Raw genomic sequence first — 21,949 nt, 5'->3', positions numbered from 1 at the left:
ATATAGCTTATAAATGTATACAATCATGTGACATCCCAGCAGATTTAAACCAGCGGAACTGACTCCTATGGACAGTCTTTTTAATCGAAATACTCTCTTAACTTGAGTAACATTGTTACTATTAGGATTGCCATAACTGGTTATAAATAAAGCAATCTCAAATGCAGAATTCTTCCCCCACCATTCAATGGCAGGAATGCTAAGTAGACATTTAATTTTATTATGAAGCTGTTTCTTCTGACTAGATAATCATAATGCCTTTTTCATTAAAATGAAATATTTAATGTATCTGCCTGTTGACAGGTCAAAGGCCAGTAGCTGCTTGCTGCAGACAAGTCCACAGAGCCTCAGCTCTGTGCTGGTTCCCTCAAACCTGCCAGGAATGGCGTACACTGCAGATGAACAGTGTCAAATCCTCTTCGGTCCTTTGGCTTCATTTTGTCAAGAGATGCAGGTAAGAGGCATGGGCAATTATCTTCCATCGCTCACATGCATTGTTTAGAAACACGCACAGGTGGAGGAGATGACCTTCATTAAATATATGTTGCTCCAAATCGTGGCACTCCTCAAAAGAAATCCCTGAGGAAAAAAAAATAGTGCATCTGGGAAATCCCAACCAAGTCCGCACTTACCTGAAGGCCACAGGACCCTTGCCTGTCTTCCTGCCCTGTTTCTGACCCATCCCATTTCAAGTAGAGACTATGGCCTTTGTCCTTCTCACACTGAAACTCCTGTGTTCTTTGCACTTTGAAAGTAAAAGCACCCAGACATGGACAGTAAATAAGAGTTGATAAAGACAAGGGGCTAAGTCAGAGAGAAAAGAAAGACCCAGCACTCACTACATCCAAAAGTGCACCAAAATCAGGCAACTAATTATGTTCTGCCAGAATAATGCGTCTGTTTTAAATTTTAAGCTTTTGTAATTGTCAACTGGGTAAAATGCAGCAAAACAATGTATGGATATGTCGTTGTGGTAGAAGAGTCATCTGTCCTTAAACACAAAGGGTTAAACGTTATTTCTTAGAAAACATCATTTTGGGAGGGAGTCTTTAAACTGAACCATCACTGTCCCCAGGAAAACCTTCTTCTACTTCTGCACCTTCTGTTTGCTTTGTTTACATTGCTATTCCTATTCATCACAAACTCACTTGGATTGCTACAGGTGTTTTTTTTTTTATCTTTGAATATTTAATGACTCAAAAGATTTTTTTTAAAAAATGAATTTTTTCTTAGTATTATAATAGCGACCTATTTTAAATTAAACATTGCTCAAATAAATTGTGTGAATTTTTAAGTATCCAGAAATGTTCCTCTTTTCCTTTTCAAATTGTGTATACATACAAATAAAGAAAAAGAAAAAAGAAGAAAAACTACTTAACCTATTACATTTTTAGCCTTCACAGTGAGACCTCTTCTTGTTGAAAGGTCTGATCTGACCCGGGTCTAGGCTTCAGATCACATGATTTTAATAAGAAACCAGAGCACTGGAATCATCTTCAGTATACCTTCTGTGCTCCTTGAAGCCAACCACAGACAGCATCTATGTGAATGACCCTGGGAGCAGCACAGTGCAGCTTTATTGTCAAAGAGAGTTGGCCTGTACCCAGTGGTTTGCCAAACTCAACTCTAGGGTTGAAAATATAGCACTTAATCTACCTAGATTAAATGTGGCACTTTTCTTCTTGGGTTATAGTAACATGCAGTATGCAGTCACTTGTGTGCATTCGGGTTTGTGCTGTAGTCCATCACATATGCTAATCCGTGCGCATTGTAAACCACAAAACGGTGTTGTCAATTCTCCTTAAACATCTGTGTGCCGTTTAAACAATGATTAAACTGTACTCTTTTTTTTTGTTGTTGTTGTTGCCCTACTTGCTGTTCTGCATTACGTATAAAGAGAATCTCTACCCTTTAGTTTCCTTTCTCATGTAGATTTCTTTAATTTGGATTTTGCTCATGGTATATTTTCCTTCATGTGAAAATGCCTTTTTACACCGAATTATTTTTCACCATAAATAACGCTCGGCTGGCATTCGCTCTCTCACCTTTTCTGTGGTGTTTCCTTGTCTTTTGTGCCTGTGCTTCCTGCATATTCAAGTATTTCGTGAAATTTGGTGAGAGGTGTTTATTCATCATTCCACTGAAAACATCTCTGTCCCTCCACTTCTGCCTTCTCCCCTCCTGATGACCCAAGTAGGATGGCCTCACATGTTTCCTAAGCATTTTTATGCTTTTTAATATTCTCATTCATTCATTCACATTCAACAATCCTACTTCACGTATTTTCAGGTCTTCTGAATATTCTCCCTATAATCTGTTTTGTGCTTAACCCTATCACATTCTTATTTACTTCCCATTATTTTCATTTGAAAGTGGGTTTTCATTGAGTCCACTTTTGTCTGCATCTATAGCCTGTCATACGCATTTCTTTTACCTCACTGAGTATATTATAATTCCCGTTTAAAGTGTGAAAACTGCAAACTGAGCTCAATCCCCAGCACCCACTCGCGGAAGGAGAAGAACCAACTCCCACATGCATTCAAGTGCCCCAGTCCATACAAAAAAATGAATGTTTTAAATAGATGAAAATAAATTGTAAAAAGAATGTTAATATTCATGTTTTATGTGAATAAAACACAAGACATTGAAGCAATTTCTGGGCCTGACTGCGTTATTCAATTCTCTAATTTTAATACAGAAAAAAACCTTGACGATTGTGCAGTAGGATTTTGACTGATTGCTCTCTTCAGCCTGCATTTAAATATAAAATTAAATATAACAACTGCTAATATTACTTGTTTTTAAAATTCCAGTTTAGTGTTGGCATCCACCAAATGAAGCATTTAGAAGTGTGACCACTCACCCTTTTCTATAGAGTTTGTATGAGCTGAGAGTCCAAGCTCTTAAAATGATATGCTTGGGTGTGAGATCTGTTCTTCATAAGAAGGCAATACATTTTAACTCTTTTGGTCTTAGTATTCTAACATACAGTGTGACTGAAGAGTTTTTTTTCTAAACACTATTCCACACATGGGCTATATTTACAACAATATGTTGAGCCACTAAGATTATGTTTTAGGGGAAATCCATTTAAAAACATGGAGTTACATGACAAAGGGTGGATTATTACTTAGATATATATGACTTCATATCAATTATTTTGACAAAAATCTGAGAACATTTTAATCAAACCATTTGTGATAAGAAAAAAAGTTTATGATAGTTATACATGGACAGTTAGCTTCTCTTACCCCTTTAAATATATAACACAGTGTGTCTGTGTATGCCTATCAAAAGTTTATTTCAAATGAATACCCAAAGTCATATTTTGTGTTTGAAATGAATTGTTTTCACTTCAAAGATTAAACAATTAATATCGCTGAGTTGTGTATTATTGCAAGGAGGGGACACTTGTTGGTTCCTAGCTGCCCAGCCCTGAAACAATCACACAGAAATTGTATGAATTAAATCACTGTTTGGCCCATTAGCTCTAGCTTCTTATTGGTTAAGTCTTACATATTAATTTAACTCATTTCTATTAATCTGTGTATTGCCACGTGGTACACAGGTAAAAGTTCTGACATCTGTCTCCGGCGGGGCTACATGGTGTCTCTCTGACTCTGCCCTTCTTTCTCCCAGCATTCAGTTTAGTTCCCCCCCCCCCCCAGCTCTTTCTGCCTTGCTTTGCTATGGGCTCAAAGCAGTCCTTTATTCACCAACAGTATTCACAGCATACAAAAGGGAATCCCACATCAGCGTATTTGTGTTTACATGTTCTACGAAATCTGTTGGAGGTATTAAATTTCTTCTAACTGAAAACATAAGAGATCCCCAACCCAGTTAAAAATATGACTTGTTACTGTGGAACCTAAAGAATGCTTTGTTCTAATCTTGTGCCCTACCATACTCCATAGGAAAGGCTAGTTAAGGCACGGCACTAGCCTCACACCTCCGACAGATTACACCTTTAAGGGTTAGAATATTCAATACCGTTTCTTCACTGGCTTTGGAGCAGTCGCCTTGAAGTGACCTGGCATTCTTCAGAAGGCCAAGACTACAGGCTACTCAACACAGACCTCTAGACCTGCAGAATGCCATGTATCGAGGAGATCCCCTCTTCATGATTTATTTCACCTGGTTGTGCTTATCTTGAAAAGCTGCCAAGTGTGGTGTTTATCTTCACAGTGTCTCCTGTGGGAACTGATTGGAGCACCTGCTGCTTGGAAGAGCTAACTGCTCACAGTTGAAAGCCAGCAGTTAGACCACCAACAGTGCTCAGCTCTGAAACGATAGTGTAGAAGATTTGTTCTTTCGCTGACTGGTTAACCTAAGCAATTTCTTCAAAACATAAATGAACTTTATTGAGTAGCAGTTAAGCTGTCGTTTGTGGGAATTCAGCATTTGACTCTAGTTACAGAAAGCGTCTTAAGAAATAAAATGAGAAAGGTAAAATATTTAGGAACCAAAATTATAAAGCCTGAGATATTTTCACTTATGTATATATGATTTACAGAAAGCGTTTTGGAGTTTTCAAGAACCTAAACATTACAAAGCAGCATGATTATTCAGCCTTTAAAGTAATTCCTAGATGAATTTGTGAGGACTTTATCCCTGTACAAAATAAAGTATGATATACACACACACACAATATTTTGAAGTGAGGATTTTTTTTACACAAGAAAAAAATGAATAAATTATATCTCTCTTTTAGTGGACTAGATATTTAGGAAATTACAAAGAGTTTATAAGTCTGAATTTTAAACATAACAAAATAATATTATAAGAGTTCTGGATAATATGCATGAGAATCATAAAAAATTTATTTGAAAGATTAGCTTAAATATGTCTGCCAGTGTGATTAGTGGTTCCAGTTCTATGTTAACCTTAATCTTGTGACATCTGTTTTCTTCACAACCTTTAGAGACCCTGGCAAGAACTTTTTACTTATCAGCTTTTTAGTTGTTGTCTAGTGGAGTCCTTTTGTTTACTTATGTGGTACCCTTGGTTCTTCCCCATCTCCTCTGGGGAAAAAAAAAAGATACTCTTGGGCGTTACATGCACGCAGGCAGCATACAGTACCAATTGCCTACCTCATCTGTTTCTTCCCTCTTGTGTCTCACCAGTCCTCTCCATTCATATGCTTCAAATTGAATTGTGAAGACTTTTTCTAAGTTTGTAAAGAATTGAATTGGCATATAGATTGAAATTGCTTTGAATTTGTAGCTTGCTTGTTAAGATAGTCATTTTCATGGTGTTAATGTTACCAATTTGTGAACAAAGAGAGGTGTAGTGGGAGGATGCTTCTTGTTTCCCGGCCGCCTGGCTAGCATTCATTTGAAATAATCACACAGAAACTGTATTAATTAAATCACAGCTTAGTCGGTTAGCTCTAGCTTCTTATTGGCTAACTCTTACATATTAATTTAACCCATTTCTATTCATCTGTGTATTTCCATGTGGCAGTGGCTTACCGGCAAAGTTTTGGCATGTCTGACTCTGGCGGCGGCTCCATGGCTTCTCTCTAACTTGGCCTTCCTCCTCCCATGCTATAGGCCAAGCCAGTTTCTTTATTCATTAAACAATGAAAACAACACAGAGACAGAAGGCCTCTCACACCAGAGAGGTATTTCCATATTATTGGCATTAGTATTAGAGACATTCATATTGGTAATAGGAATGTAGAAGACCGCAAGGGGAGAAAGTGAGTTCACAGTTCAAGTTCACAGCACCAAAGGGAAGTTCTGTGTGTTATTGGGGAAAACAGCCAATGTACTTTTCATGAACTGATCGTTAGCCCCAAAACACAGAAGGGCTTAAATATGTAAAACAAAATCAAACTGAGCAGTAAGATAATGGGGAGAAGAGATTGGCATCTGGGCTGCAGCTGGAGGGACTGACCTCAGTGAGAGGTATTGAAATCCTGCTGCTTAGAAGAATATAGATGAGATGAATGTCCGTGGATAAGGCTAGTCCCAAAAGTTTGGTCATGGGAAGATAAGAGGTAATCTTTCTTCTTCAGCTACTGCAGTCTTTGAAAGTTTTCATTAGCTTCCCCTGACAATCTTTCTTTTTTTCTTCAATTGCGTAGGAATTATTTTGTTCATACCATGTCTGGTCACATAATAGCAATGTTTTTTAAATTCTATCTTTTCAATAGAAAAGTTTGTTGCATTCCAAATGTCAAAAAAATGTATTCATGCATGAGTGAAAGTAACTAATAATGACAGACAAATATGCCCATAGAGTTATGTATGGGCCAAAGCTGTGTGTCCTAATCATGCTGTGGAAGCGTCAAAGAAGGCCTGTGCATGAGGAGGTGCTGGGAAAAGCATGGTGAATGTAACACAAATAGAAACATGGAAGGGATAGGGATAGGGCACACTAGTAAGGTTCCTAACTTGTTTGCTTAAGTTCATGGGTCACACTACAAAAACAGAAAAGTAAAATCAATTTTTTAAAATTCTTTCAGCCTGGTTTCTATCCAGGCATTAATGTCGGATTTTTAGCTAAAATTTTTCTCTTATTAGCTGCATCTGTTTTATATATCCCTCTTTGATTGATCAAAAGATCTTTTTAAAGACTTAAAGTTTATTGAACTTACTATTTTCTACAGTTCCATATAAAGATTTCTATCCCTATAGACAATCCCATGTATAGTTTCATTTATATTTAATATTAAAAATGCATAGAACATATTTTCACTCAACTACAGTTTTGTTTGCATCATAATAACTGAAATTACTGACCTGAACTTAAAGCTATGGACCATTCCTCATCTGATATTGTGCCCTTTCTTCAGCATGTTATCTGCGCCGGTCTGTGGTGCAAAGTAGAAGGGGAAGCAGAGTGCAGGACCAAGCTTGACCCACCCATGGATGGAACTGACTGTGACCCTGGCAAGGTGAGTCACTAAGGCAGCCTAGAATAGGTCAGAAAATGTTAATGTTTCATCTATGTTTAATTGCAAGTTTTCCATTTTTCAGAGGTACGTTTGTTTTGTTAATTATTAAAGTGCACTATTTTTTCTTGATATTGGTTATTATAATGTTCATAGTCAGATATAAATATGCTCTCAACGAAAAGTGAACTCATGTTCGTTTATTAGTTAAATGCACAGAAATAAAATAATCACAAGTAAGAGCATCGATTATAAAATTTTCCAGAACATCAAAAAAATTCTTTTAATTATAATTTTATTTTCCTCAGGGGTTCAGCTGTCACAGAAACTGACCACTAATTCTCCTTTTGTGGTTGTTGTGTTTGCCTGGTTTTGGTACCAAGGTTATACTGGCTTCATAAGAAGAATTAGAAAGTGATTCTTCCATATCTACCACAAGTTTGATTATTTTAATGTGTGTTCTTTTTTGAAGATCGGTTAGAATTCTACACTGTAACCACTTGGACCTGTGTATTTGCTTTATTATGATTTTCGTTTGTTTGTTGTTTTTTTATGGTTGGTTGGGTTGGGTTTGGAGGGAGATTTTTAAAATTATTCACTTTATCTTGATTTCATGTTGGTAGCTCAATCACATGTATCTAGAAATGCATCCCTTTCTTTTAGAGATCTTATTTCAGATTTTAAACACCAATACTTCTTAAGTTATTTCTTAATGTAGAAAATTGATAGCACAACTTCTAACATCAGAAACCTGGAGAGATATCATTAATAACTTAATGTCACCCCTAAAGCCTTAGAATTTTTGTGTCAAATAAACAAATCGCCCTTAATACCTTCTGAGGTTCCAAAAAAAGTACAGTCTTCCTGTGTTATATAGGCTCATAGTACATATATTTTTTACACTAATAGAAATTAATTTGAAAATGTTATAAAGAGGTACCTGTTTTATTCATGCACCAACCCTTGGTGAGATGTTATTGACAGTGGATGTTTGGTAGCAGAGGAAGAGTCATCCTTTTGTGAGGATGTGGCCACTCAGATGTTTGGGATGGATGGTCACACCCCTGTACATATGGGAAGCACTAATTAGACTTAGTGTTATAAAAAGAAGTAGGGAAGGAAAGAAGGAGAGAGAGAGAGAGAGAGAGAGAGAGAGAGAGAGAGAGAGAGAGAGAGAGCGAGCAAAAAGAAAAAAGAAAGATCACAGGAAGTTGTCAGGAGGACATGTTTAGAAAGACATGGGAGGAGCTAGAAGAAGGGAATAGGAGGTAAGTATGAGCATATTTCATTTTATCAAAACTTATTATTCATAAAGAGTTAACTGTAAGGAAGAAGAGCTGCTGGATGGTTTTAGGGAGCAATGATGAAATGATATAAATGTGTACTTCAAATAATTTCTTTAATTAAATGAGAAAAATGACACATTGTTTAAATTGGAACTTCTTTGGAAGAGTTGAAGTGTTTTGTCACTTTCAATATGAGAATGGCCTCCTGGGGTACACTTCTGTGAAATATCAGCCAGTTGTTTATAGACTGTGCCAAATATTTTTCTATGAGATTAAATGGAGAATGAGGATTGAGGTCTGTTTTATTTTTTCTCAAATTATACACAGAGGTAGAACAATGTGTGTTCATCAAGAGCATCTCCTGACATTAACCTAAATAATTTATTGCTTGAATCCTAAAACACTCTGGAAGGGCAATCATTTTCGTCATCCTGGAAACACCGATGCAGAATCACAGAGGGATGCTGAACATCTGCCCGGAGTTCTCCAGCATCCCACAAGTCACTTGACTTATTTAGTGCCTCGTTTTTATAATCTGAATTCTAAATATTTGCACTATAACAGTTTTCTTCATGTATAGTTAAGAATAATTTACATTCTTGAGAGTGTCAATTTATTCTTTCAGCCAAAACTCTAATTACTCATCAAAGGTAAAAGGTAACATGTTTTCTTTCCCTGTGACCATGCTCATGATATTCTTCTAGAGGTTCTTTATGCTTTGCATTTGCTTTTGTTTTTGTTTGTTTGCTTACTTTTCTTTTTTCTTTCTTTTTTTTTTTTTTTTTTTTTTTTTTTTTTGTTTGTTTGTTTGTTTCCAGACAGGGCTTCTCTGTAGCTTCAGAGCCCGTCCTGGAACTCACTGGATAAACCAGAATGGCCTCGAGCTCACAGAGATCCACCTGTCTCTGCCTCCCAAGTGCTGGGATTAGAGGCATGTTCCACTACCGCCTGGCATGCTTTGCATTTATAAATGCATAGTTTCTCAGTTTCTTGGGTCATGTGATCTTCTTCCAATACCCATGTGTTTTAGATACTGTAGGAGCTGTCATTCAGAAACCTTCCACACTTGTTGCATTGCTGTTAATATTTAAATGCCTTAGGTTCACACTGAATGAAAGAAACAAAGCTGGGAATTTTTAAGTTTTGTTGTGCAATCATGATGAGAACTAAGTGGTATAAGTGTGCTCCCACTAAGGGTTTTCTTTTGAGTCTGAAAGTCCCTTATACAATTCTGTTCGTCAAATGATCCTGAAGATGGGTATTTATATACTGATTTAGATAGCATTTTACAAGGTAAATGGAGAGACCTTTTTTTCTTTTCATACTGTCACCATTGTACCATAGCTATCATTTTTGATTAATAACATAGAACAGTGAGTTGATAAGTTATTACAAACCAGCAACTAGTTATTCACAGCATTTGTTCAGAATGGAAAAAGAGGAACAAGGCTTAAGCAGCAACATTGAGTTAGGTACCGTGAAGGATTCATTACTGCCTAGTAATTTCTTTTCCCGAGTTAAGACTCTTTAGAAGGCTATGGTAGTTCACTACTGGAAGTACTGAAGACCACCACATCCTGGCAACTCCTAGGTGTTTATGCAGTAGGCCCCTGTTGGCCTGGGCTGTCTCTCTGTTCTCACAGTGTGTGTGCAGGGTGTGTTGGGCGCATGCTCCTGCTGCTTTGACATCTTACCTCTGTGCCAGTTCTGCCTTTATAAACCTCTTATTCAGGTTGGCATAAGCTTATGGCAGCCCAGAAACACAGCTAGACATTTTAGGGCTTGTCCTGCTAACGTAACGATTGACCCTGTGTAGTATTAATGTTTTGTAAATAAAAATGATTTGTGCATAATAGAGTACTTTATTATTTATTTAGCATTATTTCTTTAGGTTAAAAAAACTAACAGACACATGGTACAAAATATGGTGCTACCAAATACATGGACTGCTTGCCTAGGAATGTTTTATATAGTAATTTATTGTATAACATTTTTAGCAAAATTAACACTTTCTGTAACACAGAAGCAACACTCTACTGCCTACAAGATGCAGAAGCAGGTCCCTTTGGTGCAGAAACCAAGTTGTCCGCAAGGGGACAAACCTTAGCTATCATGTTACAGTTTCTTTAAATATCACCGGCTTTTTTGTGTGCCTGCTGGCTTGCCTGTCTGTTTCCATTTTTTTCTTCATGTGCCAGATGTGATCTCGTTTAAATTATATGCAGGCAAAGTCCCAGTGCCTTTCAGAGACTTCCAGTCTTCTGTGAACCCTCGCCCAGTCAGTCAGTGCCAGCTTGCTGCTAAATGGACAAGGGTCTGTGATATGCACTCAGGGAAAAGGAAACACCCTCCACACAGGCCAAACAAGGTGATTGAGTCAAGTCTGACAGGTTTTATACTGGGATTTTTCCATGGCTCCCATAGCATTATTGAGTGCTTACAGCTAGTATGTAATATATAAGTTTCTACGCTGACCACCTTTTCCTGCATTTTTTTTTCACGATTCAGATTAAACCATCACATGAAATGACAGCTTAGTTATTAGCAAACCTATAACAGACCCATCCCACTTCGCTTTTGAAGATGGAGCTTAAAGCATACTACATCCAAAAGAGGTTGGATTAAAGTTTTGACATAACAAAAATATATACAGGAAGTGATTAATTTTGCTCATAAAAATGTCAATTGGATGTAAGCAAAAGGATATAGTGTTATTTTTTATTTATTCTTCCAAAAATAGTAAATAAAAAATCCTCAAAATAATTTTAAATCAAGGCATTAACTAAAATCCTCGGAGTAAATGGAACTTTTGTTTATGAAAACCCATTCGCACTATTACTGTAATGATACCCCTACAAAGCTTTTATGGTTATTATGCTAACCACAAACTCCTCCTGCATTGTGTTCTATGCCACACTCAACCTCTGTCTTACAGTCCATATGCTGAGTCAGATTCTCTCGCACCTTGACCATGAACAGGATGAGACTCACAGCATTTCTGCACTTCTCTCAAAGTCCTTTTCAAATCTTGATGCCCTTGGGTTCAGGAAGTCCCCTTTGGCCAATGGGATCAACTTTCCCAGCCTTGCTATTTTATAACTAATAATCTAAATGGCCCTAATATTATAACATGTTATTCCGGGTTTGATGTTGTGGCCTTATACCTGTTTCCTGTGTCCGCCATCTATGTGGTAGATTTTTCAGGAGCAACTGTAACACTCTTGTCCATGTATTCGATCATTCCTTAATAACCATAGAAATAGCTGCTCCTGTCTACCTAGCCTATCATTTCGTAGAAGTCGTAGAATAACCTCTTTCATGGCTATTGGTTTAACTTCATGAGAAAGACACAGGAATTTAAAAAAAAAAAAAGAAAACCACATGTGGTTCTTTGTTAAAATATGAAATTAGCTCCAGAATTTGAGATTCTAATGCAGCATTTCACAAGCAATTGCTCGGGTCTTTCAAACAAACTTAGCTTTCAAGCGAAAGCTTGTGATAGTGTTAGTGGGAACTCAGATTTCCTGAAATGTTTGCTTCGCCCTCATTTCAGAAGGACAGGTATTGTTGTTTGTCCATGCTTATATGTGATTGTTTCAATTCTGTTTTTCTTTTGTGTGTGGGGAGGTATTTATTTGTTTTCCCCTTTTCACCAGTTTTCACCAGTTTCACCGAATATGTCAGCTTTTTTCTTTTGCAGTTGGAGCAGCGGATCTCCTCTCCACTACTTCTCTTCTCTCTCCCTCACAACCCAAACTTTTCTGCAGCTTAGTAGTCAGTCTCTGAGCCCTGTTCTCATGCCGTGACTGTTAATGACCCCAGAACCAAGCGAGGGAGCCTTGATATTGCAAGTGCCAGCTAACTTTTGTCTTTTGCAGTCTTCGTATTTGGCACTGGGGGTGCCATAGACCTAACTGACTTGCATTAATTCCAGAGGCTATATAGACCAGTGAATGATTTTCAGTTGTGCCCTGATTTGTTCACCTAAGACATGACTTTTGGAATAGTGGTGTAAGGCTGGAGAATGCACCCGCAGGACCCCTGCACCTGAGCCCTTGGCTGGAGAGTGGAGCACGTGGAGTTCCTGTAGTCGAAGCTGCGGTTCTGGGGTCAGCAGTCGAGAGCGCAAGTGTCCTGGGTAAAGTCACAGCTCCTGGTTTGGGGGAGGGCATTTCATCATCAGTTTCGAAGTAACCAGGCTTTTACCGCCTGTAAATCATAATGGGAAACCAAAAAAAAAAAAAAAAAAAAAAAACGGTTACAACTGTACTGATGCCTCACATTATTGACAAAAGCTCACCTTTAATAAGGAAACCTTGATCAGCCTTTCTAAACAATGAATAATGAAATCTACAAAAAAAGACAGTTACTGAGTAAATGTAATGATATATACTTAAGTGAACAGGAAGTACAGTCGAAGAGCCAAGTAAACAGTTGAAGGAACTAGTAAGAAGGCATGAGGATGATTGAACTTCAGAAAAGCAAAGTATGAGAGCAAAGTTAGTGATGGTAAAAGCTAAAACAACAACAACAAAAGCATGCTGGGTCCACATCCAGTTGAGGGTCACTGACAGACCCTCTTGCTCAATGCCACTGCACCTGGACAGAGCACAGGGGGTGAGGTAGTTCTGCTCAGTTTGGGTTTGTGGTCCTCGGGGACACTGTTCAGTTATACGCAGCTGCAAAACTTCAGAATTTGCTAAAGAAAATAGGAGTGAGCTTTATTATCCTCAGAACCAATGGCACATGGGAAACTTAGCCTTTACATGTTGCTCTGAGCTTTGCCCTTGAATTATGCTTTTGGTGTTATCTAAAGTCAGTTTTATCCTTCATAGATTTTAAAAGATAATTTGAGCATTGAAACAGTTCCATTTAAAAAAAAATATATAGTAGGCCGATGAATACCCTGCTTTCCGCAGTCATTGAGTATGTCCATGCTTTTTAAGAAACATTTTATTCGAAAGGATTATATTTTATAAATATGATGGTTTTCACATTTAAAAGTTGGTACTTATGGAGGAAAGGTGAAATTTATTATCTGTACTCTTTTTCTAGGCTAGGTTCTGAAGCAAGGGATTGTAATGGCCCCAGAAAACAATACAGAATATGTGAGAATCCACCTTGTCCTGCAGGTTTGCCTGGATTCAGAGACTGGCAATGTCAGGCCTATAGTGTTAGAGCTTCGTACCCAAAGCATGCACTTCAGTGGCAGGCTGTCCTCGATGAAGGTATGACCCCCAGCTGGATGCAAATTCTTTAACAAACTTGAATTGTTCCACAAATAATCTAGTAGTCATTCGTAGACTTGTTTTTTTTTTTTTTTCTGACTTCTCTGGTATATAACAACCACAATATTAAACATGTTTATATATTTTTAACTATTCTGAACAATGACTATATATCTAATGGAATAAATAAAGTAAAAAACAAATTACAGAAAGGGAAAGAAATGTTTCCTATCAGGGCCTAGGGATAGTGGTGGTGAGAAACATGGCAATAGACACATCCATGAGCTGATGGAGTAACTCAGTGTCCTGCTGTGGCAGGGGAACAGCACTCATGCATTTGATTAAATGGCTCAGGGGAGCACACACAGTTAACAGTGGAATGCTTGCGTTTTCCTCTCTGTTTTACTATAACGACCAAGGGTCAGCCTCGGAGGACTCTAGCTGAGAAGTGGGTCTCCTGATGACCAGATGTACCAGATGTGTGCTTGCGTGGCCGTGGACAAATGTGCCGTGGCTTCTCTGGAACCATCGTGCTGCCAGGGTTCCCTTTACTTCTCATTCCCAAGCTGGACTGTGGCTTTCCCTAAGTCTGGGTGATCGCCCACACTCTGATGGCTCAGGGCTTCCTTAAGCTCAGTTCTCTCTGTTTAAGCACGTGAGCATAAAAAGAAAAAAAAAAAAAGAAAGTCAAAACCGAAACACAATGAAGAGGGACAGGTTATCACACAACATAACAAAAAGATTAGACATCAGACTACCTCTAGCTTCTCACTGCCACACACTTACGCTTAGCCCTATCCACAGACAATCATACACACTGTTTTCTACTAAGTAGCAGGATTTCAGTTCCTCTTATCAAGGCTAGTCTCTCCAGCTGCGTCCCTGAAGCGACCCTTTCCTCCCTTTCTTTACCTTACTAAAGAGCTTGACTTTTGTTTATATATTTAAGTCCCTCTGTGTTGGGTGTTGTGATAAGTTCATTAAGATATGTAGACCTCTCTTTCTCTCTCTCTCTCTCTCTCTCTCTCTCTCTCTCTCTCTCTCTCTTCTCTCTCTCTCTCTCTCTCTCNTCTCTCTCTCTCTCTCTCTCTCTCTCTCTCTCTCTCTCTCTCTCTCTCTCTTCTCTCTCTCTCTCTCTCTCTCTCACACACACACATCACACAGAAATTCTCTCTAATGCACAGCCTCCTTGAGATGTGGGCCCACTTTCTGACTTTACAGGTCTGTGCTTCCTTACCTTCAATATGGACTTCATAACATAAATATTGATAATGTCCTTGAAGAGTCGCATGAAAATTAAGACCTATGTGAATTTTTTCTCTCCTATTTTTACTTAAGACATCAAACAAGTAACCCATCCTTGCCTGTCTAAACACTGTGTGTCTTGAATTCCATGTCCCAGCAGAAATCTGACTTCCCTACTGTGTCCCTAGTGTTGTTTCCTTCTGACTTATTAGAGATGCTCTCTATTTTCATGACATCTTCTTCCTGGTTTGATAAGCACGTGACTTATCAGGCAAAAGCCTGATGACCTGAGTTTGGTCTCTACAACACATGTTCGAAGGAGTTAAACTATGCAAATAACTCATCAGTTTATGTCTTCAGTCAGATTCTTCCTTTGAGCTTCACATTTATGCCTACAGTATATTGCTTGGTATCTCTACTTCTTAACTCTTCCTGTCCATTCGCACTGGTTCCTTCTATGAGCCCTCTCATGAACACAACACTGTTTCGGGTACACAAACTTAGCCGCCCCATTTTTAAGAATTTTTTGTAGTCTCTTTAAACTTCTTTCTACCTCACACCTATCATTCCTTTTTGCAGTCCTCAGTAGAAGCAAGAACAAACTCTGTATCGTTCTCAAGCACATAATACTTACGTGTTTTCAAGCCCTCAGACAAGCGAGTTTCTTAGCATTATACCTTCCTATTATCAAGCTTTAATCTCACTCACTCTTTATTTACCTTGAAATCTCATGGTTTGGGATGGGAACTTCAGTTTATGCTAATTCTCTAGGAAACAAGAATTCCCCTGATCACCCACCCAAATTGACTATATATCCTTCCAAGCATCCGGCAAGCATCATGTAATACCATAGTTTAGTTCACCTCTATTCCCTCTAATGTATATTCTGAGTGTAGCAATAAGTATATATTAAACTTTTAATGAATTTTATTGCATAAAATATTTTTAATATCTTCTAGTTATAAAAGTAAAGTCAATAACCAGTCACCTTATCTCATTATTTGAGGGATATTCCCATTATCACTTCTAATTGGCTGGAGGAGTAATAGAAGGTACATTCATTTGAAACGTATTTACTCGTGTGGAATAAATGAGCAGAACAGGTTTCCTTCAGATTAAAGGAAAATTAGTCAAAATGGGCATCAATGTAATTTTTAAAGAATTCACAGTGCACGTGACTTATCAGGCAAAAGCCTGATGACCTGAGTTTGGTCTCTACAACACATGTTCGAAGGAGAGACAGACTCTGAAACCTGTTCTTCACCTTCCACACACACACACACACACACACACACACACACACACACAGAGTAAAGAAAAATATTTAAAGTAAGTCATAATGATCTTGATGATATAGAATGTTCTTCTTTATATATGTTGCTTTTATTGGTTGATGAATGAAGCTGTTTTGGCCAATGGGTTAGCGGAGTAAAGCCAGGCAGGAAATCTGAACAGAGATACTGAAAGAGAGTAGACAGAGTCAAGCAGATGCCAGCCAGCTGCTGAGGAGACAAGACATAGAAATTGACTCAATGCCACAGCCATGTGGCAATACATAGGCTAACAGAAATGGGTTCATTTAAGATGTAAGAGCTAGCTAGAAATATACCTGAGCCATTGGCCAAACAGTATTGCAATTAAAAAAAAAGTAAGTTATAATGAGTGAAAGAAAGCCTGGCTTATTACATCATTTTTGTTATCAGTAAGTTATACCGTTTATACAATCAATAGATAATCATTTTAAAATTAAACTTATTTTACATAATTCATAAAACAGAATATCGTACATTTTATATGGTAGCATCAATATTTTTATAATACTATGTAATGTATAAATCAAATTGAACATATTTATTTCTTTGAACATTTATCATATCTTTATGCTAAAACAGTCGACTGTTTTCCTCCTGTCTTAGGAAATGTGTGGTACACTCTCTTGCCACACAGTGAGTCTCTGAGAGGCAGTACACCAGAACTCCTTAGCATCCATTGACAAATTTTTCCAATGGATATTGCCTCTCTCTTCCCAAATTTGATAATCACCATTCTATCCTCAACTTTTTTTTAAGATCAACTTTTTTTTTTTGAGATCAACTTTTATATTCAAATATGAGTGAAGTCATTTGTTATTTATCTTTCTTACCTGGATTATATATCACACACCATAATAATAAATTCCATCCATTTTTTTCAAAAAGTACAGGACTTCATTCTTTTGAGTATTATGGAGCATATTGTCCTTATCTACTCGGACATTAATACACAGTTTATTTGCATTTCTTGGTCATTTTAAATACTCCTGCAATGATTTTGAATCTCCCTTTTCCACACTGACTGAGTTTCCTTTGGCTATATGCTTTAGAATGGACATGCTAGATCATGTGGAAATTCAGTCAACCTTTCACTAAGCATCCTTACTACAACCTTTCACTAAGCATCCTCACTACAACCTTTCACTAAGCATCCTTACTACAACCTTTCACTAAGCATCCTTACTACAACCTTTCACTAAGCATCCTCACTACAACCTTTCACTAAGCATCCTTACTACAGCCTCCATACTAGTGCGAAATTCCCTTTTCTCTTCACTCAACTCGATACGCACCAACTTTAGACTTTTTGATAATGGTCCTTCTTACTAGAGTAAGGGGGTATTTCATTGTGTTTTTGAAATATATATATATATATATATATATAGCCACTTTGCAGCGGGCATCAATTGAGTTCATCGATCTGTTTGATTATTATTTTTTAATTATTTAATTATGAAAGATTTCTGCCTTCTTCCTGCCACCGCCTCCCATTTCCCTACCTCTCCCCCAGATAACTCCCCCTCCCTCATCAGCCCTAAAAGCAGTCAGGGTTCCCTGCCCTGTGGGGAGTCCAAAGACCTCCCACTTCTTTCCAGGTCTAGTAAGATGAGCATCCAAACAGCCTAGGCTCCCACAAAGCCAGTATGTGCAGTAGGAAATAACTAGCTTTCATATCACCCCGTGGAAGAAAATTAATTATATGATTTCATAATCCCAAACTCTTGATAATACATGTTATCTTATAATATAGTGGTTCTATCTGGATTCTTTTGTGATACATAGCCATAGGAGGCTATCTGGGTATAGGATCTTACTGAGGTAACAAATATTCCTTGTTATAAAGAAAAGCAGTGCATGGCTCCAGTGTTCCTGTACCTATATCCTCTATTAATGTTGAAGCTCTGCTGATATCTAAGTACAATGTGCACCTTGGAAAGGACTGTTTCTTTAAATCAAGTCATAGCACCTGCCTGCCAAGTACTGGCTTGTTTCAGATCATCTTGGTGTCGCAGTCTCTAGTGTATTTTCTAGGAAGAAAGGAAGAAAGATTTATGACAGCCATAAAGTTAAATTATTGAGGTGGTATTGACAATATGTTACCAAAGAGAAATATAGAGTTTTTATTTTCATCAGGCTTTTTGTGGGGAACGTGAGTGGGATTGTCACGAGGGCTAACTCCTTTGAGCTCATGTATCTGGTGTGCTTCTGTCTTCAATGAAAAGTCGAGAGAGAGAACTCTATATACCATGTCTAAAGTGTTGCAGTCAGCGTAGCGGCTTTTAAGTCCACAGATCTGACACAGTGAGCGGTCAGCGAGTAAGCACACTTCCCTGTGAGGTGTGAGAGCACACTGGACTGCTCCATTGCGGCTTCTAATGGCCTCTCAAAGGAAAATTTCAAAACCATGCACATTCAAGGCCGTAGTCCAAGTCCCCCGAATTGTTCAGAGCGGCATTCAGAAGCCACATGTGAAAACTGTTTGAAGAGCTCGGTTTTGAAGGATCATTTAGCTGTCTGTCTTCTCTTTGCAAAGTGATGCCCGTTCCCTGCCTCTGGCTGTTATTTGGTGTTTATAGAATCCCATCAGCACACGTGGAACTTTACTAAAGACACAAGAGCCGTGTCGAGGGCAGTAAACTATTTTCCATCGTATTTATACAAGTTTAATAAGCAGGAAAGGGCCGACTGGTGCCGAGCCAGGGGCGTAGTAGTGTAGCATGGAGGATATTCTGAGCTTTCAGATTTGATTATCTGCGCTGTTGGTGCCAGCAAGCACTACAGATCCTCTATAAAAGGCTTCAAAATAGAAACACTTTAAAAAAAATGATGCCACTTTTGAGTCTAAGAGGCAGGTCTTCAAAATCCATCCCTCCTACTTCATGCTCAATCAGGCACTGAGGAAGAATGTTAGCCACTCAAGAATTCCTTACCCTGGTTCAAGGGTTCCCACCCTGGATGTGAGGTATGCCGACATGGTCTCTGAGTAAGCAGTGAAGGCGTTGAGTCCCGGTAACATCAGCCATTGTGCCTCCTATACAAACACTTACTGCTTCTGAAAACGCAGAATACAGAGAATCTGGTGACAATTGCTTTTTCTGCTCTAGAAATTTTCTATTTGAGAATGTATGTTAAAAGTATATTGATTGATGAGACAATTTTCTTCTTTTATTGACTTTGTATATAGAAAAACCATGCGCCTTGTTTTGCTCTCCTGTTGGAAAGGAACAGTCTGTTCTTCTGTCGGAAAAGGTGATGGATGGAACTTCCTGTGGCTCTCAGGGATTAGATATCTGTGCTAATGGCAGGTGCCAGGTAAGATATTCCTGAAACGAGGCTGTACATGCTGAAGTGATCCATAGCCTGGGTTCACGGTTTACGGGGAAGCCTCATAACATAGAGAAATGCTTTGGGTTAAGAGTCAGGAGAACTGGATGATTCAGACTTGCCTGGGATCATGAGTAAGAGAAAATTAACTTGAAATGCCATGTCTCCAACTGTATAAAGATGAGTGAGAACTAGGTGGCCCACAAATCCCATTGCCAGCTGAACGGATCTATGATTTTAAGATATAGGCATAGATCTCATTCTTTTTTTTATTTATGGAATGATCTTTTGTGCTTTTTTATTTTAATTTCATCTTACATTACAACCACAGTTTTTCCCCCACTTCTCCTCCCGCTCCCCATTCCCTACTCCCCCCAGCCTACCCTCCAACTTCAATCTCATTCCTAAAATTGGAACACTTACATGTCAGAACATTCCGGAAAAAAAAATCAAACACTCCAGTTTTCCAGTTTTCTCCTATCTTGAGACATAAAAAAGCATTCATGCTTATCATATTCAAATATTTACCAACATAATAGAATCAATCAATTTTCAAATGCATCCTCTATTTTTGATAGCAGTTATTATATTTAGTTTGATCTTAAAATGTTCATTGATAGGAACTTGTGTGTGTGTGTTTTTTTGTACTCAGAGGCTGCTTGTTTGTTTCCCAGCTGCCCAGACCCAAAATAATCACACAACAACTGTATTAATTAAAATACTGCTTGACCAATAGCTTATACCTATTTCTAGCTAACTCTTATGTCTTAAATTAACCCATTCCTATTATTTTATATTTTACCACAAGGCTTGTGGTTTATTGACAAGGTTCCGGTGGGCTCCAGTGGACATCTTTCTCCTTAGGCAGCTACGTTGTGACTCCTTGACCCTGCCTTCTTTTCTCCTCTATCTGCTTGGAATTCCCGCCTTGTTCTATTCTGTCCTGACATAGACCCACGCGTATTCCTTATTCATTAACCAATAAAAGCAACACATATGCAGAAGGACTTCCCACACCAGTTTTTCACCAGTCAAATGAGCATGAATAGCACAGTGGAAAGATCAAAAGTTATCATGTAAACCTCACAACTCTGACACTATCACAGTTTTTCTTCAGCTGGAAGATTAATAGGCAGGCGTCAGGCATCTCTGTGGGCACTGAGAACATGGGGAGAGGACTGGGCACAGGGGAAATATTGACCCCATAAGGACTTCTTAGGGGCTGTTTTTTCAGAGACGTCACTTTGGGAACTGAGAAAAGAGACATTTCTGTCTTTAGACGTGTGTGTGTGTGCGTGTGTGTGTGTGTGTGTGTCTGTGTGTGTCTGTGTGTCTGTGTGTGGTCTGTGTACTAAGGCAGACCCTGGAAGTAAATGTGATCTTAAGGACAATAGGGATTAGTTTGTTTGTGAGTTAGTTTGTTGCTATTTTTTTCTAAGCAATTTCTGATGTGTTTTCTAGAAATGGGAGAGACGTGAGAAAATTAGCTGAGTGTAACTGTACTGCAGCTGCAGCATCTCTTGGGAAATCATGCTCTCCAGCAAATCATACATGCTATACGCACATGCATTAAGTGGTTTGCAAATTTACTTGTTAGAACAATGGCCAGTAAATTTGTTCCATATAGTTCTCTGAAAATGGCATAAAGATTTCCCAAACCATACCAGAGACAAAACACACAGCTGAACACATACAAACATGGATCGATCCGTGACCCAAAACATGCTATAGACTTAGAGTCAGAGACTGGAACCTCATACAAGTTGAGTGTTCCAGTTTCAACATTTTGCACTCTGCTACGATGTTGTAAACTGTAAAAATTGGGCTGTGTGGTACTGTCACACACATCAACAGAACATGTCTGTGACTTGAAAAATCTCTACTGATGACTGACTATACATATTTTGCTTTCAGATTTATACATTATATAATTAAACTTGTAGTTTTATTTCATTGTGACATAGGGATCTGTCTGGTTAGCGTATTTGTAAATGGATTTATTTGTAAATATTAATACTGGTAATTGTATGCATTGGATATAACAGTCCGAACAGCTCTAATCGTCACATCTCAGTGTTATATATCCATGACATTTTATCGAACCTTGTGCTAGACAGTAAAATTATGCCAACCAAAATTCTGCGCAAATTCTCCCGTAAATCTGATTACTATAATTTCAGTAGAATTCTCTGAAATGGCATGTGACTTCTGTCTGCATCAAGATACGTCAAGATTAATTTTTTAAAATTAAAATGCGGGCTGGAGAGATGGCTCAGTGGTTAAGAGCATTGCCTGCTCTTCCAAAGGTCCTGAGTTCAATTCCCGGCAACCACATGGTGGCTCACAACCATCTGTAATGAGGTCTGGTGCCCTCTTCTGGCCTGCAGACATACACACAGACAGAATATTGTATACATAATAAATAAATAAATAAAAATAAAATTAAAATGCATCATTTGGTCAAAGTATGATGAAAAGCATGCAGAATTTTCTGAAAGCGCTCTGAAAACTGGGAATTTGATTAGCTTGCTTTGTTTATAATCTCAACGGTAATGTCACAACCTGAGTTTGGAAACTTGAATATGATGAATACAGAGATCCTAAAGGGGTTTCATGGAGAAACCTGTTTAGCCCAATATAGTTTCTGTTGCTGCA

General features: G+C 38.2%; 1 protein-coding gene and 1 long non-coding RNA gene across 2 annotated transcripts in view; one reads left to right on the top strand and one right to left on the bottom strand.

Annotated features, from left to right (window-relative positions):
- The window catches only part of LOC126487845 (uncharacterized), a 182,091-nt gene that overhangs the window by 22,463 nt on the left and 137,679 nt on the right, over positions 1–21,949 (bottom strand). The gene's annotated exons all lie outside the window — the stretch shown is intronic.
- Positions 1–21,949, top strand: part of Adamts19 (ADAM metallopeptidase with thrombospondin type 1 motif 19) — a 175,119-nt gene that overhangs the window by 89,387 nt on the left and 63,783 nt on the right. Inside the window, exons 10-14 of the mRNA XM_050120872.1 lie at positions 304–454; positions 6,800–6,901; positions 12,192–12,322; positions 13,240–13,412; positions 19,155–19,282. Coding sequence (XP_049976829.1) covers positions 304–454; positions 6,800–6,901; positions 12,192–12,322; positions 13,240–13,412; positions 19,155–19,282 — 685 coding nt within the window. The remainder of the gene's footprint in view (positions 1–303; positions 455–6,799; positions 6,902–12,191; positions 12,323–13,239; positions 13,413–19,154; positions 19,283–21,949) is intronic.

This window comes from Alexandromys fortis, unplaced genomic scaffold, assembly GCF_014885135.2.
Source record: "Alexandromys fortis isolate MF-2015 unplaced genomic scaffold, M_Fortis_MF-2015_v1.1 scaffold_181, whole genome shotgun sequence".
Classification (NCBI taxonomy): domain Eukaryota; kingdom Metazoa; phylum Chordata; class Mammalia; order Rodentia; family Cricetidae; genus Alexandromys; species Alexandromys fortis.
This window is presented reverse-complemented; position numbering and strand designations above follow the sequence as displayed.